General features: G+C 54.0%; 1 protein-coding gene across 2 annotated transcripts; it reads right to left on the reverse strand.

Moving 5' to 3' along the window:
• Positions 1-49: 49 nt before the first annotated feature.
• On the reverse strand, positions 50-27,980 carry SPINDOC (spindlin interactor and repressor of chromatin binding). Of its 2 annotated transcripts, none has more exons than XM_060176187.1 (6): positions 27,739-27,980; positions 12,205-12,531; positions 11,946-12,116; positions 11,667-11,840; positions 11,358-11,555; positions 50-771 (listed from the first exon to the last, which is right to left on the reverse strand). In XM_060176187.1, the coding sequence occupies exons 1-6, from the start codon at positions 27,854-27,856 to the stop codon at positions 677-679; spliced, it is 1,083 nt and encodes a 360-aa protein (XP_060032170.1). In that variant the 5' UTR covers positions 27,857-27,980; the 3' UTR covers positions 50-676. The 2 variants fall into 2 exon arrangements, with proteins under 2 accessions (XP_060032170.1, XP_060032169.1); XM_060176186.1 differs by having other exon boundaries at positions 50-809.

Here is a 27,980-nt window from a genome sequence, read left to right on the forward strand (position 1 = left end):
TCCGTACCCTCCCCCCCAACACACACCCAAGGAAAGGTCCAGGCGGAACTCTTGATAAAAAAAAATAATTTATTGTCAACAAAGGAGATATGTACAACATGAACGTGGGTGAGGAAGGGAGTGGGGCTGGGGGGAGGCATGTGGAGCTGCCCCCCCCCCAGGATGCCTTGATCTCCAGCAAGAATGGAGGGGGAAGAGGTAATGGGGGCTCCTGGCAGGAACCCAAGCAGATGGGGGAGGAGAGATGTCCCCCCGAGGTAGTGGGACACAGCTCAAAGCCCGACAGGCCCACCTCCTGTGTAAGGCACTGTGCCAGGGGAGAACGGGGGAGCTGAGAGGAGACAGCAAGGTGGGGGGGGGGGGGGGCGGCGAGAGGACAAGGTAGGTGTTCTCCCAGGCCAGTCAGTGCCCTTCTACACAGCCCTCAGAATCCCTGGGCTCACGCCTCGCCAGGGCCCCCAAATCACAGTAGATACTACCCCTCCTCAGCCCTGCCGGGCACCAGGATCCCCTCCCCGCCAGGTTAGCGAGCTGGGCAGCTCTCGGCGCCAAGCCTGAAGGGATGCTGCCCAACCCCCCCCAAGGACAGGTGGGGAGCTACAAGCCACTCTCTGCCGCTGGCTGACCCCCTGTGGGGGCGGTGCTGGACTCTGACAGAGCTGAGGACCAGTGGGGGTCACCCGATGCCAGGCTCTTGGCCGCCTGGGGGTGCGCTGTCCAGTCGGGCAGGAGACTGACGGCCGGGGGCTCCTCCATGCGAACGCGGATCACCTGCAGGTCCAGTGTCCCGCGGAGCCCCGGAGGGGGAGCTGGGCGGGGGAGAGAACAGAGTCAGGGCCCCAGCAGGTATCTGTGGACTGCATCTCCCCCATCCCCACCCCAAGCCAGTGATTAGGGCAGGCCCCGGTTTTTGTTTTTTTCCCCCCCCCTAACAGTAGTGCTTTGAGAATGTCACTGCTGGACTGGGCTAAGCATAGACCAGCAAGGGTCTGTGTTTGAACCTTTGCTCCCTACCCGCAGCAGAGAAGCTTCACCCTCCTCTCTCAATTCCTATCGGTCCTATCCAATTAAAAAAAAAAAAAAAAAAGCCTGCAGGAGCAGTGGATTCGTAGTGCTGGAGTCCTAGCAATAACTCTGGAGGCAAGAGAGAGAGAGAGAGAGAGAGAGAGAAATAAGACACCTGCAGACCTGCTTCACTGCTTGTGAAGTGACCTTACTGCAGGTGGGGAGCTGGGGGCTTGAACCGGAATCCTTGCACTTCACACTACATGTGCTTAACCTGGTGGGTTACTGTACCCCCGGCCCCCAGGACCTCATGCTGCAAGTCACATGCTCCACTGTTGAGCCACCATGAGGGTCCAACAAGATTGATTTATTCACTAGACAGAACTAGAAAGACCAGTGCGTCACGCTGACCTTTCAACCTTGTTGAGGACTAACTTTAATCAACAATTTCAAAGAGGTGGGCAGGGGAAATACCAAAATGCTATGTAAGAAGACTTCCATGCCTGAGCTCTAAAGTCCCAGGTTCCTCTCCCATACCCTCATAAGCAGGAGCTGAGCAGTACTCTGGGGTCTGCTTCCCCCCACCCCCCAGCCCCCAGCAGAAGCCCCGTCTGGCGCCACACCTAAAGGCTGACCACACACCTCCCAGCATCTGTTTCCTCGATACTAGGCATGTTACAGCATGTCCTGTTTTAGCCACGTCTGTCTAATCAAGCAGAACAGCAGGACAAACGCCATCACCTCTGAAGGTGTGGACCCCCCCACCCTTCAGAGGTCAGAGGCCAGAAGACTTAAAGGTTGCTCGGGTCTTCTGAGCCCGGCGTTGCGTCTCTCTGGCAGCTGTTTCCAATCCACACCTCGTGTCTCGTCAGCTCTTCCACAGAATTATGCCACTGGTGCCGTCCGTGCTCCACACCAGCCCCTGTACCCCTAGAGCCGACTAAGATGCGACTCTGGGGCCAGGCGGTAGTGCACTGGGTTAAACGCATATAGTGCAAAGACTGGCGCAAGGATCCTAGTTCGAGTCTCTGGCTCCCCACCTACAGGGGAGTCACCTCACAAGTGGTGAAGCAGGTCTGCATGTGTCTTATCTTTCTCTCCTCTATCAATTTCCCTCCATCCTATTCAACAACACAAACAACAAAAAGGCCTCCAGAACCAGTGGATTCATGGTGCAGGCACCCAGCCCCAGCGATAACCCTGGAGGCAAAAAAAAAAAAAAAAAAAAAAAGATGTGATTCTGCCTGCATGGAGCCGCCGAGGGGGTGTATAGGCAGATGAGGGAACACTGGACTGGGCCACTGTCTGCACCCCCACTCTCCTAAGGGCATCACCCCCTCTTGACTTGATACCCACCTTCCAGGGAGCAGGTGAGCACCCAGCAGTCCAGAGAAGCTTCTGGAAACGAGCAAAGCCGGGCCTCAAGATGGAGAAAGTGGCTGTGAGCGGCCACGAGAACTGTGACACACGCCTGGCTGGCTGTGACTTCCCTCCACACTGATTTCAGACACATAGCGATCAGCAGAGAAGGCGCCAGGTGGTGGTGCACCTGGCTGAGGGCACACGTTACAATGCACAAGGAACCAGGTTTAAGCCCCCAGTCCCCACCTGCAGAGGGAAAGCTATCCAGACAAAATAGAAAGATGGAGAGGGAGAGGGAGTGGGAGAGGGAAGAGAAAAATAAATGGCCTCTCGGAGCAGTGGATTTGTAGTGCTGGCACAGAGCCCCAGTGATAACCTGCACTAAAAGCCAATGCTGGAGGCCATTTTCCGTGTTTTCTTTTTTATTGGACAGGACAGAGAGAAATGGAGAGGAGAGGATAGAGAGGGGGAGAGAAAGACAGACACTGGAAGACTGGCTTCACCGCTTGTGAAGTGACCCCCTCAGGAGGGAAGTGGGGGCTTGAACTGGGACCCTTGTGCTTCATACTATGTGCACTTAACTCAGTGTGCCACCTCCCAACCCCCTCACCCCCAAACACACACACACACACACACACACACACACACACACACACACACACACACACACACACACCTCTCTGCAACCTTTTTCTCACTGCTCTGGGACCTTCTGTGCCCTGCCACCATATCTTTGGCCAGGTGACTCCACTATGTAGAGAAGAGACCAAGAGTGGGGAGAGACAGCACAGCACCCATGCACCATGCAGGCAGCACCCCTTCCCATGCCATCTGCACTGCTCCATATGGTGCCAGGGTATAAAGCTGGTCTCGAGACTGGTAAGGCATGTGCTCGACCTGTCAAACTATCTCTAGCCCCTCAATTCCCCCCCTTTTATTGCCCTTGTTGCTTTTTATTGTTATTGCTGTCATTGTTGTTGGGCAGGACAGAGAAATGGAGAGAGAAGACAGAGAGGGGGAGAGAAAGACAGACACCTGCAGACTTGCTTCACCACCTGTGAAGCAACTCCCCTGAAGGTGGGGAGCTGGGACTCGAATCGGGATCCTTACATTGGTCCTTGTGCTTTGCACCACGTGCGTTTAACCCGATGAGCTACCGCCCAACACCCTTTTTTAAAATCTTTATTTAATGGCTAGAAACAGCCAGAAAAGGGAGTCGGGCGTTAGCGCAGTGGTATAAGCACACGTGGCGCGAAGCACAAGGACCGGCTCAAGAATCCCAGTTCGAGCCCCCGGCTCCCCACCTGAGGTGAGTCGCTTCACAGGCGGTGAAGCAGGTCTGCAGGTGTCTGTCTTTCTCTCCCCCTCTCTGTCTTCCCCTCGTCTCTCCATTTCTCTCCGTCCTATCCAATAATGACGACCTCAATAACAATAGTAACAAAAAAAAAAAAAAAGAAACAGCCAGAAATCAGGTAGGGGGAGACAGAGGGAGAGACAAAAAGACTACTGCCCTGCTTCACCACTTGCAAAGCTTTCCCCCTGCAGGTGGGGACTGGGGGCTCAAACCTGGGTCCTTGTGCACTGTAACATGTGTGCCTAACCAAGTGTGCCACACCTGCCCCCCTAAAATATTTTTATTTATCATTGGATAGAGATTGAAAGGGAAGGGGAGATAGAGAGGGAGACAGACAGACAGCTGCAGAACAGTTTCACCACTTGTGAAGGTTTTCCCCCACAGGTGGGGACCAGGGGCTTGAACCTGAGTCCTTGTGCACTGTAATGTGAACGCTTAACCAGGTATGCTACTACCTGGCCCCCCCAACCCCCTTTAAACCAGAGCAAAGTTTAGCTCTGGCTTAGGGCGGCACTGAGGAATTGAACCTGGGACCTACTGTGCCTCAAGCACTATGCAGAGCCATTATGCTGTCTCCTCAGGTCTACTCTTTACTAAACTCAACAGTGACTAACTGATGACTCACACTGAACCTAATACGGTTCTAGTGGCCACGGGCACAGCTACAAGAGGGCCAGACCAAGTGGCTTTAATAAACTATGCACAGCTGCAAGAGGGCCAGACCAAGTGGCTTTAATAAACTATCAGTCAAGAAAGTGCCCGGTGGCCTCGGGGGTGCAGTGGGTAGAGTGTCTGACCCGAAAATATAAGGTCTCAAGTTCAATTCCCAGCCACTGCATTTGCCCAAGTGCTGCTCTGGTTCTCAATACCAATAAATAATACTTATTTTTTAAATTTTAATTACCTATTTGATAGGATACAGAGAAACTGAGGGAAAGGGAGACAGAGAGGGAAAGATGGACACCTGCAGACTTGCTTCACCGCTAGTACAGCTTTTCCCTCCCCTGCAGGTGAGGGAAGCAGGGGCTTGAACTGGGATCCTTGCACACTGAAGTGTATGTGCTCAACCAGGTGCGCCACCAGCCATGCTCCGATATCCTTCTTATTAGAGACAGGACATGGGCCGGGAGATGGTGCAGTGGAGAAGGCACCAGACTCTCACACATGAGGTCCCTAGTTCAATCCCCAGAAGCGTATGTGCCAGAGTGATGTCTGGTTCATTCTCTCTCTGCCTGTCTTCTTCATGAGTAAATAAAATATTTAAAAACAGAAAGGGGGCCAGGTGGTGGCGCATCTGGTTGAGCGCACATGTCACAGTACACAAGGACCCAGGTTCGAGCCCCCGGTTCCCACCTGCAGGGGGAAAGCTTCACGAGTAGTGAGGCAGGGCTACAGGTGTCTGTCTCTTTCACTCTCTACCCCCCCTTCCCTCAATTTCTGGCTGTTTCTATCCAATAAATAAAGATAATAAAAAAAAAAGGGAGTCGGGCGGTAGCGCAGTGGGTTAAGCACAGGTGGCGCAAAGCGCAAGGACCGGCATAAGGATCCTGCAGGGGAGTCGTTTCACAGGCGGTGAAGCAGGTCTGCAGGTGTCTGTCTTTCTCTCCCCTGTCTTCCCCTCCTCTTTCCATTTCTCTCTGTCCTAACAACAACAATAATAACTACAACAATGGCAACAAAAGGGAATAAATATATATTTTTTAAAAAGTTAAAAAAAAAAAAGAGGTGACCAGTGATAAAAAAAGGGCAAAGCAGCTATGGCGTGTGTACAGAACGGAATACCACATAGCGCCGAGAAGGCAAGACGCCTGGGCTTTTGTGACAATCAGATGGACCTGGAATGCGTCGTGTGCAGCAAAAGAAGCCAGGACAAACCCCAGAAGATCTCATTCATGGGAGTCGGGCAGTAGCGCAGCGGGTTAAACGCACTTGGCGTGAAGGGCAAGGACCGGCATAAGGATTCTGGTTCGAGCCCCCGGCTCCCCACCTGCAGGGGAGTCGCTTCACAGGCGGTGAAGCAGATCTGCAGATGTCTATCTTTCTCTCCCGCTCTCTGTCTTCCCTTCCTCTCTCCATTTTTCTGTCCTATCCAACAACAATGACATCAATAACAATAACAAGAGCAACAAAAGGGAATAAATAAAATAATATTAAAAAAAAATTTCTCATTTATGTGTGGGCAATGCAGAGATAGGCAGTGGGGCTGGGCAGTAGCGTACTGAATTTAAGTGTCCACAGTACAAACCACAAGGACCAGCATAAGGATCTGGGTTCAAGCTCCTAGCTCCCCACTCGCAGGGGGTCACTTTGCAAGTGCTAAAGCAGGTCTGCAGGTGTCTTTCTCTCCCCTCCCCGCTCCCCCTCAATTCCTCAGTGTCCTATTCAATTAAATGGGGAAAAGTTAATTGGCCAAAAGAAAAAGAAAAAAAAAATTGGCCACTAGGAACAGTGAATTCACTGTGAAGGCACACGGTGCTCCAGCAATAACCTTGGAGGCGGGCAAGAGAGAGAGAAAGAGAGAAAGGGAGAGGGAGATGGACTCAAACTAAGACCTTCAGAGACAGATGGAGAACTGAGGAATAGAGAGAGGTGAGTGGTGGAAGGGGAGGGGGAGACACTGGCATTCTGGCGGTGGGCGGGGCTGGCAGCCCATCTGAGAGGTGTGATCACATACCCCTAAAAGATAAGTCTTATAACTGCCCCCTCTCCAGTAAGATGCAGTATGCCGGGTCGAGGCTAGAAGCAGAGTCAAGAGACACCGGGAGATGACAGAGCAGAGGGGCCTCTCAGGGGCCGGTGTGTAAGCTCGAGCCAGGAGGTGTCAGCTGCAGGGAGCGGGGCCAGGCCCTAGGGAGGAAGGGGGATAGATCCAGGGTCACCCAGGAGTTGCAGGGACAGGGTCCAACCTGTGTTTCCAACCTGTCACTGTAGACCCACCTCCAAGGGGCCAACTGGAAGGTGGTTACAGGACGCAGGAGGGGCCAAGTGGTGAGCACACACGTCACCATGTACAAGGAGCTGGGTTCAAGCCCCTGGTCCCTGTCTGCAGGGGGGCAGCTTCAAGGGCACTGGAGCAGCACTCTATTAAATGAGCCTTTTTTTTTTTTTTTAAAGAATTTATTTATGAGAAAGACAGGCAGAGAGAAAGAACCAGACATCACTCTGGTATATGTGCTGCTGGGGACTGAACTGAAGACCTCGTGGTTGAGAATCCAGTGCTTTATCCACTGTGCCACCTCCCAGACCACTAAGTGAGCCTCTTATTTATTTGCCTCCAGGGTTACCGCTGGGGCTCAAACATGAATTCACTGCTCCTGGAGGCTATTTTTTCCTTTTTGTTGCCCTTGTTCATCGTTGTTGTCATTATTGTTATTGCTATCATTGTTGTTGGATAGGACAGAGAGAAATGGAGAGAGAAGGGGAAGACAGAGAGGGAGAAAGACAGACACCTGCAGACCTACTTCACTGCTTGTGAAGCGACCCCCCTGCAGGTGGGGAGCCAGGGGCTCAAACCGGGATCCTTATGCCGGTCCTTGTGCTTTGCATCACGTGCGCTTATCCCACTGAGCTACTGCCTGGCCCCCCGACCCCCAAACTGTTTTTTTCTTAGCAGAGCATTGCTCAGCTTTGGCTTATGGTGGTGTGGGGGGATTGAACCTCGGACCTTAGAGCCTCAGGCATGAGAGTCTGTTTGCATAACCATTATGCTATCTACCCCACCCTTTAATTTTAAAAGATTTTTTAAATTATTTCTTTATTGAGCAGAGACAGACAGAGATATTGAGAAGGCAGGTAAAGTTAGAGAGAAAGTGACACCTGTAGCACTGCTTCACTGACGGTGAAGTCTCCCCCTTGCAGGTGGGGATCAGAGGCTTGAACCACAGTCCTTGCACACTGGGATGTGTGTGCTTAACCTGGTGGACCGCCCAAATGAGCCAAATGTGCTTAACCGGGTCCAGTACCCAAATGAGCAAAAAAAAAAAAAAAAAAAAGTGGTACAGTGGTAGAGTTCTGAATTTGCAAGCATAAGGTCCCAAGTTCGATCCCTGACACCACACGTGGCAAAGTGCCGCTCTGGTTCTCTCTCTGTAGTTCATGAAATAAAAAGAAATCTACATTTATTTGTTTGGTTACTTATCTAGTCAGTTATGGTTGGAGGCTTTACAGTTCTGGGTTGACATTTTCAGACAGAAAAGCTTCCTCCAACGCTCTCCTACCCTAACTCCCATTCCTCCAATCTCTCTCTCCCTCTCTCCAAAAATAAATCAAAATTTTTCCTATATTTTAAAAATTATCTTTATAGGGAATCAGGCAGTAGCACAGCAGGTTAAGCGCATGTGGCGCAAAGCGTAAGGACCAGCATAAGGATCCCGGTTCCAGCCCCCAGCTCCCCACTTGCAGGGGAGTCGCTTCACAGGCTTTGGTGAAGCAGGTCTGCAGGTGTCTGTCTCTCTCCCCCTCTTCTTTCCATTTCTCTCTGTCCTATCCAACAACAATAACTAAAATAATGGCAACAAAAGGGAAAGTAAATAAATATTTAAAAAATTATCGATATATATATATATATATATATATATATATATATATATATATATACTTATTGAATAGAGACAGCCAGAAATCAAGAGGGAAGGGGGTGATAGGGAGAAAGACAGAGACACCTGCAGCCCTGTTTCATTACTTGCAAAGCTTTCCCCCTGCAGGTGAGGCCTGGAGGCTCGAACCCGGGTCCTTGCACATTGTAACATGTGTTCTCAACCAGATGCGCCACCACCCGGCCCCTTTTCCTTTATTTTTCAAAGAGAAAGAGAGAAGACAGAGGCCAGGACAGTGTTCAGCTCTCGTGGTGGCTGGGGATTGAAGCTGGGGCCTCAGGCAGGCAACTCCAGCCCTCTCGCATGCCAAGCTGTCCCCTGGTGCCAATCAAAGAGCCTTTTGTGAAACCCACGAGGGACCAGGTGGCTCACTTGGCAGTGCCAGGCACTGCTGGGACTCAGACATGTGGCCTGTAGGTTTGGGGGTCAGGGGAATGAGCCCTGAGGCAAGGCTGAGACCCTTCCCAAAAGCCTGCAAGATCAGAAACCCAGGCCCAAGAGGGAATAAGCCAGAAGGACTTCCCAGTCCCCTGAGCACCCCCAGCCTAGGGCTGCACACACTGCCCTCCCGCAGGGACCCCCCACTACTCCCTCCCCTACAACCCCCCCCCCCCCTTCTCCACGACCTGCTTCTCACTGTGGCTCATCTCTGAGCAGCGATTCTGGAGATGCTGCTTGCTGGAGGGCTGCTTACCACCACATGCACTACCCAGGTTTAAGCCCCGGTACCACATGGCAAAGTGCCGTGGCACCGGGGGAGCCCTGCTGCACATACTCCAGCACCTGATGCCACCAAAATAGTAACAGTAATGATGATGATGTTTGGCTTTGGCTATTGGTGGTGCTGAGGGCAGAACCCAGGACCTCTTGCATACAAGTCCTGGGTGCTACCACTGTACTATTTATTTATTTATTTATTTATTTTTTACCAGAATACTGCTCCCTGGGTGCTACCACTGTACTATTTATTTATTTATTTAGTTATTTATTTATTACCAGAATACCGCTCAGCCCTGGCTTATGATGGTATGCGGGATGGAACCTGGGATTTTGGAGCCTCAGGCATGAGTCTTTTTTTTTTTTTTTAAATATTTATTTCCTTTTGTTGCCCTCGTTTATTGTAGTTATTCTTGTTGTTGTTGTCGGATAGGACAGAGAGAAATGGAGAGAGGAGGGGAAAACAGAGAAGGGGAGAGAAAGACAGACACTGGCAGACCTGCTTTACTGCCTGTGAAGCGACCTCCTCTGCAGGTGGGGAGCTGGGGGCTCAAACAGGGATCCTTATGCTGGTCCTAGCGCTTTGAGCCACCCACGCTTAACCTGCTGTGCTACCACCCCACTCCACATGAGAGTGTTTTTGCATATCCATTATGCTATCTACCCCTGCCCCTCACTGAAACTTTTCCCCATTATTAAAAAAAAAAAAAAATTTCTAAGGGAGTCGGGCGAGAGCGCAGCGGGTTAAGCTCAGGTGACACAAAGCGCAAGGACCAGCACAAGAATTACAGTTTGAGGGGGTCGGGCAGTAGCGCAGCAAGTTAAGTGCACGTGGCATGAAGCACAAGGATTGGCATAAAGATCCCGGTTCGAGCCCCCAGCTCCCCACCTGCAGGGGAGTCACTTCACAAGCGGTGAAGCAGGTCTGCAGGTGTCTCTCTTTCTCTCCCCCTCTGTCTTCCCCTCCTCTCTCCATTTCTCTCTGTCCTGTCCAACAAAAATAACTACAACAATAAAATAACAAGGGTAACAAAAGGAAATATTAAAAAAATTATTAAAAAAAAAAGCCGGGGGAGTCGGGCAGTAGCGCAGCGGGTTAAGCGCACGTGGCGTAAAGCGCAAGGACCCGCGTGAGGATCCCAGTTCGAGCCCTCGGCTCCCCACCTGCAGGGGAGTCGCTTCACAGGTGGTGAAGCAGGTCTGCAGGTGTCTTTCTCTCCCCGTCTCTGTCCTATCCAGTAATGACATCAACAACAATAATAACTACAACATAAATAAATATTTTTTTAAAAAAAAGCCGCTAGAAGTGACGGAATCCCATGAAGCCCTAGCATACCTGAGGCCCTGGGTTTGATCAAAGTACCTCGCATCAGTCTATGGGTGCTTCAGGCTGCCGGCCCCCAGGTCTGGGAAGCATTGGAGTGCAGTACTGAGCCCTGACCCTGGGGTCTGTTTCAGCAGCTGTGCAAACAGACCCCAGAAGGACCCCGGGGGGAGGAGGCCCCACCTCCCTGAGACCTGGGCTCCCTACTCTGTGAGGGCCAGATGAAGCACCTAGAAGCTTCTTCACAGAACAAACACGAACCGCCTGGCAGCATTGGGGCTCCTGCAGCTGCATGGAGGTGTCCGCTGAATATCCTGAGTTGTCTGTACTTTATTTACTTATTTCGGGTGGAGACAGAGATATTGAAAGAGAATGGAGGGTGAAAAGGGGGAGACAGAGACACCTGCAGCACGGCTCATGAAGCTTCCTCCCTGCAGTGGGGGCGAGACTTGAACCGGGTCCTTATGAACTGTAATGGGGGAGTCGGGCGGTAGCGCAGCGGGTTAAGCGCACGTGGCGCAAAGCGCAAGGACCGGCTTGAGGATCCAGGTTCGAGCCCCCGGCTCCCCACTTACAGGGGAGTCGCTTCACAGCAGGTGAAGCAGGTCTGCAGGTGTCCGTCTTTCCTTCTCTGTCTTCCCCTCTTCTTTCCATTTCTCTCGGTCCTATCTAACAATGACGACATCAATAACTACAACAATGATAATAAACCAGGGCAGCGAAAGGGAAAATAAATAAATAATTAAAAAAAAAAACAAGGACAACAAAAAAGGAATAAATAAATACTAAAAAAAAATTTTTTTAAAAACCCTGTAATGCATGTTTAACCAGATGTGCCACTGCCTGTCTCCCGCCCCACCTCACCCAGCTGTTGAGGGTCCTGTCTCTCCGGGTTCCCCTCTAGCTGGGTCAGGTGGGCATCCCCACCAGGCTCTCGGCAGAGTCCTCCCGCTCATTCTGCGCGGCCTTCTGGGGCACCAGCACCCACAAGGGAGCTCACCTGCAGAGGGGCTCTGGGGCTGGGTGAGGTCCCCTTCTGGGGCGTCTCCCGCTTGGGGGGAGCCCTTGCTGTCGGCCCTGAGCTGCGTGTGAGAGAAGAGCTGCAGGACGAAGCCTGGGGGGAAGGTGCCGTCCGTGAAGTGCCGGACCTCGGGGGGTGCTGCGAACGTCTCGGTGGCCGTGTCGGGCAGTGCCAAGTCTGGGGGGGGGGGGGGACACGGGGAGGCCTGGTGAGCACTTCAACAAGCCGGGCAAAACCCCACAGACCTGGGGCAGGTGCCCACCGGCCCCCCCCCCCCCCGCCCCTCACCTGGCTGGGGGGCGGGCTCCAAGTCCAGGTCTGAGTCCGAGTCGGAGTCCAGGTCCCGGTAGAGGCTCCTGGTGGCAGCTCTGGCCCTCTTCTTCCTGGCCGGCTCCTCCTCGGGGGACCCCCTCCACCTCTGACTCCGGAGCTTCTTGCCTCCTGGCTCGGGGACGGGGGTGGCTGCAGGGAGAGAAGACGTGACAGCCGGGGCCCCTCTAGCTCCAGGATGGATCCCCCAGCTTCCCACTAACACCCCAGCTCCCGCTGGCTTCCGGGGAGACTGACCAGGCAGCTCAAGGGGCCGCAGACCCCGGGGCCGGATCCTCCTGGGGAGGGTGAGATTTTCCTCCAGCGCGGGGCTGTCCTCCGAGTCCAGCAGCACCACAATCTCGGCGGGCATCCTGGCAGTGGTGTCGGGGATTCCAGATTCTGGCTCTGCCGCTTCCTGGCCCAGGTCTGGGGGGTGGGGGTGGCAGAGGGGGACACCCTGTGAGCGCTGAGCCCCCAGCTGCATGCCCCTCTTGCTCCCCGCCTGCCCCGCTACCTGGGAGGCAGGGTGAAGGCTGCTGGGCCGGGTGGTGCTGCAGGAGCTCCAGCCCCTCGCTCCAGGCCTCCAGGATGTTGCTCTTCTCTGCGGGGGTCAGGTCCAGGGTGTGGGGGTGCTGCTCCAGGATGTGGCTGCGAGCCGTGTCCGCCGAGGGGGCCCGGATCTCCGCCCCGCACACCATGCACAGTGCCCGCCCGCTGCCGCCTGGGCTGCTGCCCACCAGGAACTCCTGCTCCCAGGTCACGGGCAGCCTGGGCTCCTCACAGCTGTCACTGGCCTCCGGCAACATGGGCCGAGGCGCTGGAGTCTTCTCTTGCTGGGCCACTGCCGGGGAGGGGAGGGAGATCAGCCAAGCTGTCCCAACAGGGACACAATTGTCCAGGTGAGTTGCAGAGGGAGCCTTACACTCTCTAGCAGTGAAGCTTCCTCCAGTGTTAGTACGCTTCCCGTGTGGTGCTGGGCCACGGGCTGGCCAAGTCACACGACCTACCTAGTGAACCATCTTTTTAAAAAAATTTTTATTGCCTCCAGGGTTATTGCTGGGGCTCGGTGGCTGCACTACGAATCCACTGCTCCTGGAGGACACCTTTCCCATTTGCCCAGGGGCTTGAACCTGTATCCTTGCATACTGCCAGGTGTGCGCTGAACCAGGTCTGCCACCGCCTGGCCCCGTGGTGAATTGTCTCTAGACCTTCTGTTGTTGCCTGCTAGGGCTGCATACCTGTACAGTCCCACTGTTCCTGGAGCACTTTTATTTTTCTACCTTCAGACAGAGAGAGGGAGATCAGGGAGACAGAGAGAGAGGGAGACCAGGGAGATAGAGAGAGAGGGAGACCAGGGAGACAGAGAGAGAGGGAGACCAGGGAGACAGAGAGAGAGGGAGACCAGGGAGACAGAGAGAGAGAGAGAGACCAGGGAGACAGAGAGAGAGAGAGAGACCAGGGAGACAGAGAGAGAGAGAGACCAGGGAGACAGAGAGAGAGAGAGACCAGGGAGACAGAGAGAGAGGGAGACCAGGGAGACAGAGAGAGAGGGAGACCAGGGAGACACAGAGAGGGAGACCAGGGAGACACAGAGAGGGAGACCAGGGAGACAGAGAGAGAGGGAGACCAGGGAGACAGAGAGAGAGAGAGACCAGGGAGACAGAGAGAGAGGGAGACCAGGGAGACAGAGAGAGAGGGAGACCAGGGAGACAGAGAGAGGGAGACCAGGGAGATAGAGAGGGAGACCAGGGAGACAGAGAGAGAGGGAGACCAGGGAGACACAGAGAGGGAGACCAGGGAGACAGAGAGAGGGAGACCAGGGAGATAGAGAGAGGGAGACCAGGGAGACAGAGAGAGAGGGAGACCAGGGAGATAGAGAGAGAGGGAGACCAGGGAGATAGAGAGAGAGGGAGACCAGGGAGACAGAGAGAGGGAGACCAGGGAGACAGAGAGAGAGGGAGACCAGGGAGATAGAGAGAGAGGGAGACCAGGGAGATAGAGAGAGAGGGAGACCAGGGAGACAGAGAGAGAGGGAGATCAGGGAGACACAGAGAGGGAGACCAGGGAGACAGAGAGAGAGGGAGACCAGGGAGATAGAGAGAGAGGGAGACCAGGGAGACAGAGAGAGAGGGAGACCAGGGAGACAGAGAGAGAGGGAGATCAGGGAGACAGAGAGAGAGGGAGACCAGGGAGACAGAGAGAGAGGGAGACCAGGGAGACAGAGAGAGAGAGGGAGACCAGGGAGACAGAGAGAGAGGGAGACCAGGGAGACAGAGAGAGAGGGAGACCAGGGAGATAGAGAGAGAGAGAGACCAGGGAGACAGAGAGAGAGGGAGACCAGGGAGACAGAGAGAGAGGGAGACCAGGGAGACAGAGAGAGAGGGAGACCAGGGAGACACAGAGAGGGAGACCAGGGAGACAGAGAGAGAGGGAGACCAGGGAGACAGAGAGAGAGGGAGACCAGGGAGACACAGAGAGGGAGACCAGGGAGACAGAGAGAGAGGGAGATCAGGGAGACAGAGAGAGGGAGACCAGGGAGACACAGAGAGGGAGACCAGGGAGACAGAGAGAGAGGGAGACCAGGGAGACAGAGAGAGAGGGAGACCAGGGAGACAGAGAGAGGGAGACCAGGGAGACAGAGAGAGAGGGAGACCAGGGAGACAGAGAGAGAGGGAGACCAGGGAGACAGAGAGAGAGGGAGACCAGGGAGACACAGAGAGAGGGAGACCAGGGAGACACAGAGAGAGGGAGACCAGGGAGACACAGAGAGGGAGACCAGGGAGACAGAGAGAGAGGGAGACCAGGGAGACAGAGAGAGAGGGAGACCAGGGAGACAGAGAGAGAGGGAGACCAGGGAGACAGAGAGAGAGGGAGACCAGGGAGATAGAGAGAGAGGGAGACCAGGGAGACACAGAGAGAGGGAGACCAGGGAGACACAGAGAGGGAGACCAGGGAGATAGAGAGAGAGGGAGACCAGGGAGACAGAGAGAGAGGGAGACCAGGGAGACAGAGAGAGAGGGAGATCAGGGAGACACAGAGAGGGAGACCAGGGAGACAGAGAGAGAGGGAGACCAGGGAGATAGAGAGAGAGGGAGACCAGGGAGACAGAGAGAGAGGGAGACCAGGGAGACAGAGAGAGAGGGAGACCAGGGAGACAGAGAGAGAGGGAGATCAGGGAGACAGAGAGAGAGGGAGACCAGGGAGACAGAGAGAGAGGGAGACCAGGGAGACAGAGAGAGAGAGGGAGACCAGGGAGACAGAGAGAGAGGGAGACCAGGGAGACAGAGAGAGAGGGAGACCAGGGAGACAGAGAGAGAGAGAGACCAGGGAGACAGAGAGAGAGACCAGGGAGACACAGAGAGGGAGACCAGGGAGACAGAGAGGGAGACCAGGGAGACAGAGAGAGAGGGAGACCAGGGAGACAGAGAGAGAGGGAGACCAGGGAGACAGAGAGAGAGGGAGACCAGGGAGACAGAGAGAGAGGGAGACCAGGGAGACAGAGAGAGAGGGAGACCAGGGAGACAGAGAGAGAGGGAGACCAGGGAGACAGAGAGAGAGGGAGACCAGGGAGACAGAGAGAGAGGGAGACCAGGGAGATAGAGAGAGAGGGAGACCAGGGAGACAGAGAGAGAGGGAGACCAGGGAGATAGAGAGAGAGGGAGACCAGGGAGACAGAGAGGGAGACCAGGGAGACACAGAGAGGGAGACCAGGGAGACAGAGAGAGAGGGAGACCAGGGAGACAGAGAGAGAGGGAGACCAGGGAGACACAGAGAGGGAGACCAGGGAGACAGAGAGAGAGGGAGATCAGGGAGACAGAGAGAGGGAGACCAGGGAGACACAGAGAGGGAGACCAGGGAGACAGAGAGAGAGGGAGACCAGGGAGACAGAGAGAGAGGGAGACCAGGGAGACAGAGAGAGGGAGACCAGGGAGACAGAGAGAGAGGGAGACCAGGGAGACAGAGAGAGAGGGAGACCAGGGAGACAGAGAGAGAGGGAGACCAGGGAGACACAGAGAGAGGGAGACCAGGGAGACACAGAGAGAGGGAGACCAGGGAGACACAGAGAGGGAGACCAGGGAGACAGAGAGAGAGGGAGACCAGGGAGACAGAGAGAGAGGGAGACCAGGGAGACAGAGAGAGAGGGAGACCAGGGAGACAGAGAGAGAGGGAGACCAGGGAGACAGAGAGAGAGGGAGACCAGGGAGATAGAGAGAGAGGGAGACCAGGGAGACACAGAGAGAGGGAGACCAGGGAGACACAGAGAGGGAGACCAGGGAGATAGAGAGAGAGGGAGACCAGGGAGACAGAGAGAGAGGGAGACCAGGGAGACAGAGAGAGAGGGAGACCAGGGAGACAGAGAGAGAGGGAGACCAGGGAGACAGAGAGAGAGGGAGACCAGGGAGATAGAGAGAGAGGGAGACCAGGGAGACACAGAGAGAGGGAGACCAGGGAGACACAGAGAGGGAGACTAGGGAGATAGAGAGGGAGACCAGGGAGACAGAGAGAGAGGGAGACCAGGGAGACAGAGAGAGAGGGAGACCAGGGAGACAGAGAGAGAGGGAGACCAGGGAGATAGAGAGAGAGGGAGACCAGGGAGACAGAGAGAGAGGGAGACCAGGGAGACACAGAGAGGGAGACCAGGGAGATAGAGAGAGAGGGAGACCAGGGAGACACAGAGAGAGGGAGACCAGGGAGACAGAGAGAGAGGGAGACCAGGGAGATAGAGAGAGAGGGAGACCAGGGAGACAGAGAGAGAGGGAGACCAGGGAGATAGAGAGAGAGGGAGACCAGGGAGACAGAGAGAGAGGGAGACCAGGGAGACAGAGAGAGAGAGGGAGACCAGGGAGACAGAGAGAAAGGGAGACCAGGGAGATAGAGAGAGAGGGAGACCAGGGAGACAGAGAGAGAGGGAGACCAGGGAGATAGAGAGAGAGGGAGACCAGGGAGACAGAGAGAGAGGGAGACCAGGGAGACACAGAGAGGGAGACCAGGGAGATAGAGAGAGAGGGAGACCAGGGAGACAGAGAGAGAGGGAGACCAGGGAGACAGAGAGAGAGGGAGACCAGGGAGACACAGAGAGGGAGACCAGGGAGACAGAGAGAGAGGGAGACCAGGGAGACAGAGAGAGAGGGAGACCAGGGAGACAGAGAGAGAGGGAGACCAGGGAGACAGAGAGAGAGGGAGACCAGGGAGACAGAGAGAGAGGGAGACCAGGGAGACAGAGAGAGAGGGAGACCAGGGAGATAGAGAGAGAGGGAGACCAGGGAGACAGAGAGAGGGAGACCAGGGAGACAGAGAGAGAGGGAGACCAGGGAGATAGAGAGAGAGGGAGACCAGGGAGACACAGAGACAGAGAGAGGGAGACCAGGGAGACAGAGAGAGGGAGACCAGGGAGACACAGAGACAGAGAGAGGGAGACCAGGGAGACCAGGGAGGCCAGGGAAGGCGACACACTACAGCCCCTGCACCACTGCTCAGAGTGTCCTCGGGTCAGCCACGGGGCTGCCACTGGGTCTCCGACTATGGTCCAGTGTGCACTCTACTGGCAGAGCTATCTCCACGGCTGCCGTCCCCAGGGTGCTGAGTCTGTCCATCCTAGGCACTGCTTGTGCCAGTGTGATGCTCTGGTCCCCCTCCCATTGATTACAAAAATAAAGAGGGTGGGGGTAGATAGCATAATGGTTATGAAGACATATTCTCACACCTGAGGCTCCAGTCCCTAGGTTCAACCCCTAACACCACCACAAGCCAGAGCTGAGCTGTGCTCTGGTAAAAAATAAAGAAATACGGTGGAAGGATCCCGGTTAGAGGCCCCCCCCCCCCAGCTCCCCACCAGCAGGGTAGCCGATTCATAGGCGGTGAAGCAGGTCTGCAGGTGTCTGTCTTTCTCTCCCCCTGTCTTCCCCTCCTCTCTCCATTTCTCTCTGCCCTCTCCAACAACGACATCAATAATAACAACGTTAAACAACAAGGGCAACAAAAGGGAAAAATAAATAAATATAAATTGGACTCTCAAACATGAGGTCCCGAGTTCAATCTCCGGTAGCACATGTGCCAGAATGTCTGGTTCCTTCTCTCCTCCTACCTCTTTCAATAACAAATTAAGTATTTAAAAAATTTAAAAATGAATAGAGTTGGAGAGGCAGAGACAGAGATCTCACATCATCAAAACTTCCTTTGAACCTGGGTGCGGCACACAACAAAGCAGTGTGCTATCAAAGTGACATATTTCACTGTCCCACATAAAACTTAAAATAATAAACAAAAAGGGCAACAAAAGGGGCGAAAATAGGCTCCAGGAGCAGTGGATTTGTAGTGCAGGTACCGAATCCCAGCAATAACCCTGCAGGCAAAAAAAAAAAAAAAAAAAAAAAAAAAACAAAGAAAAACTGGGAGTCAGGTGGTAGCGCAGCGGGTTAAGTGCACGTGGTACCAAGCTCAAGGACCAGCATGAGGATCCCGGTTCAAGCCCCCGGCCCCCCACCTGCAGGGGCGTCGCTTCCCAGGCGGTGACGCAGGTCTGCAGGTGTCTGTCTTTCTCTCCCCCTCTCTGTCTTCCCCTCCTCTCTCCATTTCTCTCTGTCCTATCCAATAACAACGACAACAACAACAACTACAACGATAAAACAACAAGGGCAACAAAAGGGAAAAAATAGCCTCTAGGAGCAGTGGATTCATGGTGCAAATAGCAATTAAAAAAAAACAGTGGAGGGAATGGCCTCCAGCAATGCATCTGTAATACCAGTACTGAGCCCCAGCGATATCCTTGGTGGAATTAAAAGGGGGGGCGGCAGGCGGTGGCGCAGCGGGTTAAGTACACGTGGCGCAAAGCGCAAGGACCCGCGTAAGGATCTTGGTTCGAGCCCCCGGCTCCCCACCTGCAGGGGCGTCGCTTCCCGGGCGGTGACGCAGGTCTGCAGGTGTCTGTCTTTCTCTCCCCCTCTCTGTCTTCCCCACCTCTCCCCATTTCTCTCTGTCCTGTCCAACGACGACGACAGCAATAACAACAATAATAATAACGACGACAACAAGGGCAACAAAAGGGGGAAAGGGGGGCCTGGCAGAAGCAGTGAAGTGCACACATCCTCACGTGCAGAGAACCAGGCCCTCTGGGGTCCGGGTGGTGGTGCGCTGGGTTACGCGCACATAGCACAGAGACGCAAGCTCTAGTCTTTGCAAACTGCAGTGCTGCAGGGTCTCTTATCTCTCCACCCTCCTCTCAATCCCTCTCCGTCCTATCAAATAAAAGGAGAAAAAAAGGCCACCACGGAGAGGGTGTGGGGTCAAAGGAACCCTCCTGCACTGCTGGTGGGAATGTCAATGGGTCCAGCCTCTGTGGAGAGCAGTCCGGAGAACTCTCCGAAGGCTAGAAATGGACCTACCCTACGACCTTGCAATTCCCCTCCTGGGGATAGATCCTAAGGAACCCAACATATCCATCCAAAAAGATCTGTGTCCACATATGTTCCTGGCAGCACAATTTGTAATAGCCAAAACCTGGAAGCAACCCAGGTGTCCAACAACAGAGGAGTGGCTGAGCAAGTTGTGGTCTATATACACAATGGAATACTACTCAGCTGTAAAAAATGGTGACTTCACCGTTTTCAACCGATCTTGGATGGACCTTGAAAAATTTATGTTAAGTCAGAAACAGAAGGATGAGTATGGGATGATCTCACTCTCAGGCAGAAGTTGAAAAACAAGATCAGAAAAGAAAACACAAGTAGAACCTGAACTAGAATTGGCGTGTTGCACCAAAGTAAAAGACTCTGGGGTGGGTGGGTGGGGAGAATACAGGTCCATGAAGGATTCAGAGGACCTAGTGGGGGTTGTATTGTTATATGGGAAACTGGGGAATGTTGTGCATGTATAACTATTGTATTTACTGCTGAATGTAAAACATTAATTTCCCAATAAAGAAATAATAGTAAAGGGTGCATTCAAATAGCACTGTTAACATTCATTAAACACTGAAATAAAGCATAAAAAAGAAAGAAAGAAAAAAGGGGCCACCAGGAGAGTTGGACTCAGTGCCGCCATCAAGCTCCAGTGATAATCCTGACGGCAAATAACAAATTAATTAAATAGGAAAAATACTAGAGACCACCGCACTGAACCCCCCCACCGTGTCCTCTTATACTCGCTCCCCTGTGCAGGGAGCACCTCAGTCATAGGCACGACAATGCAGACGGGCTTCCCGTGAGTTTTCCCTTTTGCTTTGTGGAGAGAGACTACTGCAACAGTAGTCTATCGATCTGGTGGGGGCTGGGCTCAGACCCGGGTCACATATATGGCAAAGCAGGCACGAACCAAGTGAGCTACTGACCAGCCTGAGGTGAATGAGCTCACTAACTCCTCTCGTTGTTTTAACTTATTGAGGGGTCCGGGCGGTGGTGCACCCGGCTGAGTACACGTTACAGTGCACAGGCACCTGTGTTCAAGCTCTCGGTTCTCACTTACAGGGGGAGCTTCATGAGCAGTGAAGCAAGACTGCAGGTTTCCCTCTCTCTCTCTCTCTCTCTCTCCCCCTTCCCTCTCAAGTTGTCTCTATCTTAAATAGATAAATAAAATTTAAATTTATGAATGAGAAAGCATAAGAGAAAGAAAGAGAAACAGAGCATCACTCTGACACATACATTCTAAGAATCAAACAGAGACTCTCACGCTAGAGATTTCAAAGCCTCATCTACTGAACTAACTACCTCCCAGGCTGCCCAACTCCATTTGTGTGTGAGTATGTTTGTTTTGGTCGAGACAGAGAAAATGAGAGGGCAAGAGGAGATAGAGGGCAGGGAGAGATAGCATAATGGTTACGCAAAGAGACTCTCATGCCTGAGGCTCCAAGGTCCCAGGTTCAATCCCCCACACCCCCATAAGCCAGAGCTGATCAGTGCTCTGGTCAAAAAAAAAAAAGTTATGCATGTGCGAACTATTGTACTGTCGAATGTAAAATATTAATTCCCCAATAAAGAAATTTTAAAAGAGACAGAGACACTTGTAGCACTGCTTCACCACTCCTGCAGGTGGGGACCAGGGGCTTGAACCTGGATCCTTACTAACTCTATTTTTTTTTTTTTTGGTAAATATTTTATTAATGAGGGATAGGAGAGAAAGAACCAGACATCACTCTGGTACATGTGCTGCCAGAGATTGAACTCAGAACCTCATGCTTGAGAGTCCAATGCTTTACCCATGGTGCTACCTCCCGGACCACCCAACTTTATTAAATAAACTCGTTACAAACCAACTTAAAAAAAAAAAAAGCTGTTTTTGGGGGGCTGGGCGGTGGCACAGCAAGTTAAGTGCAAAGTGCAAAGGGCAAAGTGCAAGGACCGGCGTTAAGGATCCTGGGTCGAGACTCCAATTACCCACCTGCAGGGGAGGTCGCTTCACAGGCGGTGAAGCAGGTCTGCAGGTGTCTGTCTTTCTCTCTCCCTCTCTGTCTTCCTCTGCTCTCTTGATTTCTCTCTGTCCTATCCAACAACGACAACAGCAACAATAACAGCAACAACAACAACAATAAGCAACAAGGGCAACAAAATGGGAAAAAATAGCCTCCAGGAGCAGTGGATTTGTAGTGCAGGCACCGAGTCCCAGTGATAGCCCTGGAGGGGGAAAGAAGAGAATGGAGGGAGTCGGGCGGTCGCGCAGCAGGTTAAATGCACGTGGCGCCAAGCACCAGGACCAGCAGAAGGATCCCAGTTCTATCCCCTGGCTCCCCACCTGGAGGGGGAAAACCTCATGGGTGGTGAAGCAGAGCTGCAGGTGTCAGTTTCTCTCTCTTTTTTAAAAAAATTTTTTAACTTATTTTTTATTTATTTATTCCCTTTTGTTGCCCTTGCTGTTTTACTGTTGTTATTGATGGATAGGACAGAGAGAAATGGAGAGAGGAGGGGAAGGCAGAGAGGGGGGAGAGAAAGACAGACACCTGCAGACCTGCTTCACCGCCTGTGAAGCGACTCCCCTGCAGGTGGGGAGCCGGGGTCTAGAACCGGGATCCTTAAGCCGGTCCTTGCACTTCGTACCACCTGTGCTTAATCCGCTGTGCTACAGCCCGACTCCCTCTCTCTCTCTTTTTAATCAGGGTGCAGGACCCTGTTTCTTTTCTTTTTTTTTTTTTCTTTCTCCAGGGTTATTGCTGGGGCTCGGTGTCTGTACTACAAATCCATTGTTCCTGGAGGCCATTTTTCTTTTCTTTTTTTTTTTATATTTTATTTTATTTATTTATTCCCTTTTGTTGCCCTTGTTGTTTTATTGTTGTAGTTATTATTGTTGTTGTCGTCGTTGTTGGATAGGACAGAGAGAAACGGAGAGAGGAGGGGAAGACAGAGAGGAGGAGAGAAAGACAGACACCTGCAGGCCTGCTTCACCGCCTGTGAAGCGACTCCCCTGCAGGTGGGGAGCCGGGGTTCGAACCGGGATCCTTATGCCGGTCCTTGTGCTTTGCGCCACCTGCGCTTAACCTGCTGCGCTACAGCCTGACTCCCGTGGAGGCCATTTTTCATTGCCCTTGTTATCATTATGGTTATTGCTGTCTTTGTTGCTCGATATGACAGAGAGAAGACAGAGATGAGGCAAGACAGACACCTGTAGACCTGCTTCACCGCCTGTGAAGCGACCCCCCTGCAGGTGGGGAGCCGGGGGCTTGAACCAAGATCCTTACGCCGGTCCCTGCGCTTTGTGCCATGTGCGCTTAACTCACTGCGCTACCTCCCGACTCCCGAGTACACACTTCTATGCAGAAGGCCCTGGGTCGAGCCCCAGGCAGTGTGGCGGTGAAGCAGGTCTGCAGGTGTCTATCTTTCTCTCCCCCTCTGTCTTCCCCTGTTCCATTTCTCTCTGTCCTATCCAACAAGAATGACATCACTAATAATAACTACAACAATAAAAACCAACAAGGGCAACAAAAAGGAAATAAATATTAAAAAAAAAAAGTGCACACTCTACTGTGCCTGCAAAGCTGTCTTCTGCCCCACACTGCTCGGCTTTGCCTTTTCTTTCCCAGAGCCCTGCTCAGCTGTGGCTTATGGTGGTGCGAGGGACTGAGCCTGGGACTTTGGAGCCTCAGGCATGAATCTCTTTGCAGAACCATTATGCCATCTACCCTCAGCCTCTTTGCTTTAATTTCATGGGAGACGAGAACACTGTTTCCAGCATTACGGGGTGACAGGGATAGGACCTGGGATCTCACTGCCCGGCAGACAATGCCCCATAAGCCTAAGGTCCTGAGTTTGTTGTCCAAATTAGATGGGCCAGGTGGAGCTCTGGTTCTCTCATTATTATTATTACCTTAAATTATTTTTATTGGATAGAGACCATGAGAAATCAAGAGAGAAGAGGGAGACAGAAAGTAAGAGAGACAGGGAGACACCTGCAGCCCTGCTTTATTGCTCAAAAAGCTTTCCCCAGGGGAGTTGGGTTGTAGCGCAGCGGGTTAAGCGCAGGTGGCGCAAAGCACAAGGACCGGCATAAGGATCCCGGTTCGAACCCCGGCTCCCCACCTGCAGGGGAGTCGCTTCCCAGGCGGTGAAGCAGGTCTGCAGGTGTCTGTCTTTCTCTCCTCCTCTCTGTCTTCCCCTCCTCTCTCCATTTCTCTCTGTCCTATCCAACAACGACGACAACAACAATAATAACTACAACAATAAAACAACAAGGGCAACAAAAAGGGAATAAATAAATAAAATAAAATATTAAAAAAAAAAAGCTTTCCCCCTGCAGGTGGGGACTGGGGGCTCGAACCTGGGTCTGTGCACTGTAGCATGTGGGCTCAACCAGGTGCGCCACCGCCCAGCCCCTAGCTCTCATTATTAATCAGTTATCAATCAATCAATCAATCAATCAGGGCTGGGCAATGGCACACCTGTTACAGTGGGCAACGACCTGGGCTCAAGCCCCTCGCTCCCACCCACAGGGGAAGCTTCATGAGTGGTGGGACAGGCCTACATCTCTCTCTCTCTTTTTTTTTTTTTTTTTTTTGCCTCCAGGGTTACTGCTGGGGTTCGATGCTGGCACTACGAATCCACTGCTCCTGGCGGCCATTTTTCCCCCTTTTTATTGGACAGGACTGAGAGTAGACAGAGAGGAAGAGAGAGAGACAGACACCTGCAGACCTGCATCGCGGCTTATAAGTGATCTCCTGCAGGTGGGGGAGCCGTGGGCTTGAACCGGGATCCTTGCACTTTGTGCCGTCACCAGCCAGCCCCCCCACCCCCAACCCAGGACATTTTGTTCTGGCTTTGTTTTGTGCTACCGCCCAGCCCTCCCTCTCTTCCTTTCCTCTCGATTTCATGACCTTTATCCAAATAAATAAATAAACTTAAAAAACACCTCACCCAAGGTCACATAAAGTTCTGCCCACATCACCTCCCTGGCACCAGGTTGCTGCTTGGCACTGCGGCAGGTGGTGATGCCTTTGCGGTCGGTCTGCTTCCCTGCCCATGCTCCTGTCAAACTAAAACGCATACCCAGGGGGCACCTGCTAGGACCCGGGTTTAAGCCAGGGGCAGCCAAGTCCCCATGACACCCCCAAACATCTGCAGAGGTCCCGACTCGGCCCCTGGTCTGTTATTGTTTTGGCGCACACCCACCCGGGCCTCTCTGCCTGCCTCTCCTTGTGCTGCCGGCCTCGGACCATCACTTCACAGCCTGCTGATGATACGTTGACGGCATCAGTGAGTCTGCCCCCAAGCATGGGGCTTCTCAACCCAGTTTGCCACTCGACTGCCCCATTCGGACCAGACGTTAGCAAAATGGGCTGCACCAGCTGGTTAATACACACTGAGCCCTCATGCCCTGCCTGCATAGGGGAGCTCCACAAGTGCTGAAGCCAGTACTGTGGGTGTCTCTCCGTCTTTCCTCCACCCTGCTAACTTCTCTTTTCAAATTTGTTTTATTATTACCTTTATTTATTTACTTACTGGATAGAGACTGCCAGAAATTGAGAGGAAAGGAGTGACAGAGGGGGCGAGAGACACCTGCAGCCCTGTTTCACTGCTTGTGAAGGTTTCCCCCTGCAGGTGGGGACCAGGAGCTCGAACCTGGGTCCTTGTGCACTGTGACATGTGTGTTCAACCAGGTGTGCCACCACCCGGCCCCCTCTTAATTTTTCTCTCTCTCTCTCTCTCTTTTTAAATATTTTATTTAATTTTATTCATGAGAATGAGGAGAGAGACAGAGAAAGAACCAGACATCACTCTGGTACATGTGCTGCCAGGGCTTGAAGTCAGGACCTCATGCTTGAGAGTCCAATGCTTTATCCACTGCACCACCTCCTGGAACACCTCCTAATTTTTATCCTATTAAATAAATGGGAAAAGAAAAAGTTAACACCCAGCCTCCCATCTCCCTCCCAACTGAACAAATAGGAAGCCCACCCACCCTCCCAGCTACTCAGAACACTCACCCCTCTTTTCTCTCCCACCCCCTAGTCTTTCCAGAAGCTGGCTCTTCAGGACTTTGGTAATTAGCTCTTCTCTGCTTGAAATACTCTTCCCCTGGGGGCCAGGAAGTAGCTCAGTGAGCAGAGCATAGCCTGAGCGCTCTCTGGTTGGATCCCTGGTATCCCATTCACTGGATGGGGTTCTGGTCTCAAAGCAAACCTTAAAAAATGCGGGGAGTTGGGCGGTAGCGCAGCAGGGTAAGTGCAGGTGGCGCTAAGCACAAGGATCCTGGCTAGACCGGGGAGTCGCTTCACAGGTGGTGAAGTAGGTCTGCAGGTGTCTGTCTTTCTCTCCCCCTCTGTCTTCCCCTCCTCCCTCCATTTCTGTCCTATCTTACAATGACATCAATAACAAGAACAGTAATAACTACAACAACAACAAAAAAGTATTGAAAAAAAAATGTGGCCAGAGACTGGGGAGACAGGTCAGCCTGTCAGAGCACCAAACTACCTGCCCAAGGCTCCCGAGGCCACAGGTTCAATCCCCAGCACTACTTTACATAAAGAGCTGAGTAGTGCTCTGGGCTCTTTTCTAGTGATGACACTTACTATGTGTATTAGCAGTCTAGGAAGTGACACCGCAAGTCAAGCGCCTGGATTGCAGGCATGAGGTTCCGAGTTTGATCCCAGACATTGCCTATGCCAGGGTGGTGCTCTGGTTCTCTCATAGAGAAATCTAACGTGGTCCGGGAAGTGGCACAGTGGATAAAGGGTTGGACTCTTGAGCATGGGGTCCTGAGTTCAATCCCAGGCAGCACATGTACCAGAGTGACGTCTGGTCCGTTTTCCTCCTATCCCTCTCGTAAATAAATAAATGAATATTTAAATGAAGAGATCTAAAATGAAATGCACTGCTGCTACGCAGCTGCCAGCTTCAATGCTCCCTCACTAGCTGTGTGCGGTGCTCCAAATCCACTCCACCACAGCTCAGCAGCCCTGTCCTCCCCTCCCTTCCCCTCTCCTCACATACTACCTGTCTACCCTCTGTCTGTTCTCCAAGGACCAGGCTCCGTCTGGGGCAATGGGCACATCAGCTGGCCACAGTGCCCAACACTCTACAGGCTACGCCGCTATGCTTGGTGACTGAGTGGACAGATGGATGGATGTATGGATGGATGGATGGATGAACTTTTATGAGCTCCCAGCTCCTCACCTCACAGTGTGGGGGAAGGGCCCCCTCACAGGGTGGTTGGGAGGATTCAGGGAGACAGCCTGAGACCGACCACCCACCCTAAGGCCTTCTTCTAAAGAAGGGAAAACCCCCCTGCCAAAACAGACCAGGGAGGCTAAAGCGGCAACCTGGCTTTTCTTTGAGGGAAGGTCACCGCCAGGCAGGTATTTGCATTTCTATGGGTGTTAAGCCTTTCACAAAGGCAGTCCTTTGTTGTTTTGGGGAAGGCGAGATCCACAGGGTTAAAGATATTGCTGAAGGGGGAGGGGTCTCCTCTCGTGACCAAGGCCCATCTCCCTCCATTCACCATCCACCTTCTTCCACCACCACCACCACCACCACCACCACCACCACCACCACCACCACCACCACCACCACCACCACCACCACCACCACCACCACCAAGCACCTCTTTGGCAAAACTGGGTGCTGTCTGCCATCCCTTTCCCCCCTGAGGCCTTGGAAGCTGACACCTGTGGCTCGGGCAAGCGGCGAGGTCTGGAGATTGGGGGGTGGGTGGGTAGGGGACTAGGAAAGCTCTAAGCAGGGAAGAGCCCTCCAAAGGCCCTGCCTCGGGCCTGGAGGCCCGGCCGCCCCTCGGCCTACAGCCCGGCTCGGCCCCCTGGGCCTGTCTGCGCCTCCGCCGGAGGGGGCCGGGATGCGGCCGAGCCGGGCCCGGGGGAGGGGGCGCTCGGCCACCGGAAGATCCGGGGCGCTCTGGGCGGGCGCGGACGGAAGGCTCCAGACCCCGGGTGTGTGTGTGTGGGGGGGGGGGCGTCAGGAAGGTCTGAGACTCTGGCGGGGGGGGGGCAAATGCGCGGGGATGCGGGGTGCGCCCGGGGGAAGGGGCTCAGGCCCAGGGGTGGGGGTGGGGGATGGGAGCGAGGGGGCTCCAGGCTCGGGAAGGGGGCGCAGGGGACCCCGGGTCCGAAAAAGCGGCTCTGGGAGCTCAGGTCCTCCAAGGGGGCGCTAGGGGCCCCAGGCCCGGGAAGGGGCCGCGGGGGGAGCCCAGGTCCAAGAAAGCGGCTCCGGGAGCTCAGGTCGTGCAGGGGGGCGCAGGGGGCCCCGGGTCCGGGAAGGGAGGCGCGGGGGAGGGGCCCAGGTCCAGGAGAAGGGGCTCCGGGAAGCTCAGGTCCTGCAAGGGGGCGCTTGGGGGCCTCAGATCCGGAAAGGGGGTCGCGGGGGACCCCAGGTCCAAGAAAGGGGCTCCGGGAGCTCAGGTCCTGCAGGGGGGCACGCGGAGCCCCAGGTCCGGCAAGGGGGCGTAGGGGACGCCAGGTCCAGGGAGGGGGACGCAGGGGCCCCAGGTCCAGGAACGGGGCTCCGGGAGCTCAGGTCTTGCAGGGGGGGTGGGGGGGGCCTCCGGCCTGGCGCGGGACGGTGCGCCCAGGCCGTGGCGGGGGGCAGGGCCGCGGAAGTGGGCCCCCTCCCAGCCTCACCTCGGAGCACCGGCTCCGGCCGTGGAATCACGGCCACCACCATGGCCTCGTCGTCGTCCTCGCATTTCAGCGTCACCTCGAAGCAGTCGAGCGCGGCTCCCTCGGCTTTGAGGGTCATGGTGCGGGAACCGGCGGCCACGAAGCCGGGGCTCTGCGCGGCCCCGTGCAGACCGGCCCCGCCCCGCCCCGCTCGCCCCCCGCCGCCGAGCAGCGAGCGTGTCCCGCCCGGGCGGAGACGGCTC

The sequence above is a fragment of the Erinaceus europaeus genome, chromosome 17 (genome assembly GCF_950295315.1).
Source record: "Erinaceus europaeus chromosome 17, mEriEur2.1, whole genome shotgun sequence".
In the NCBI taxonomy this organism is placed as follows: domain Eukaryota; kingdom Metazoa; phylum Chordata; class Mammalia; order Eulipotyphla; family Erinaceidae; genus Erinaceus; species Erinaceus europaeus.

Bases quoted from the DNA above. Each gene is read 5' to 3' on its own strand.
- SPINDOC (XM_060176186.1), bottom strand. From the start codon at position 27,856: ATGACCCTCAAAGCCGAGGGAGCCGCGCTCGACTGCTTCGAGGTGACG. The intron at 11,556-11,666 runs GTGAGGGGCGGG...CCCCCCCCCCAG, and splicing joins GGAGCCCGCCCCCCAGCCAG to ACTTGGCACTGCCCGACACG. The intron at 810-11,357 runs GTGAGCTCCCTT...TCCCCCGCCCAG, and splicing joins GCCCCAGAGCCCCTCTGCAG to CTCCCCCTCCGGGGCTCCGC.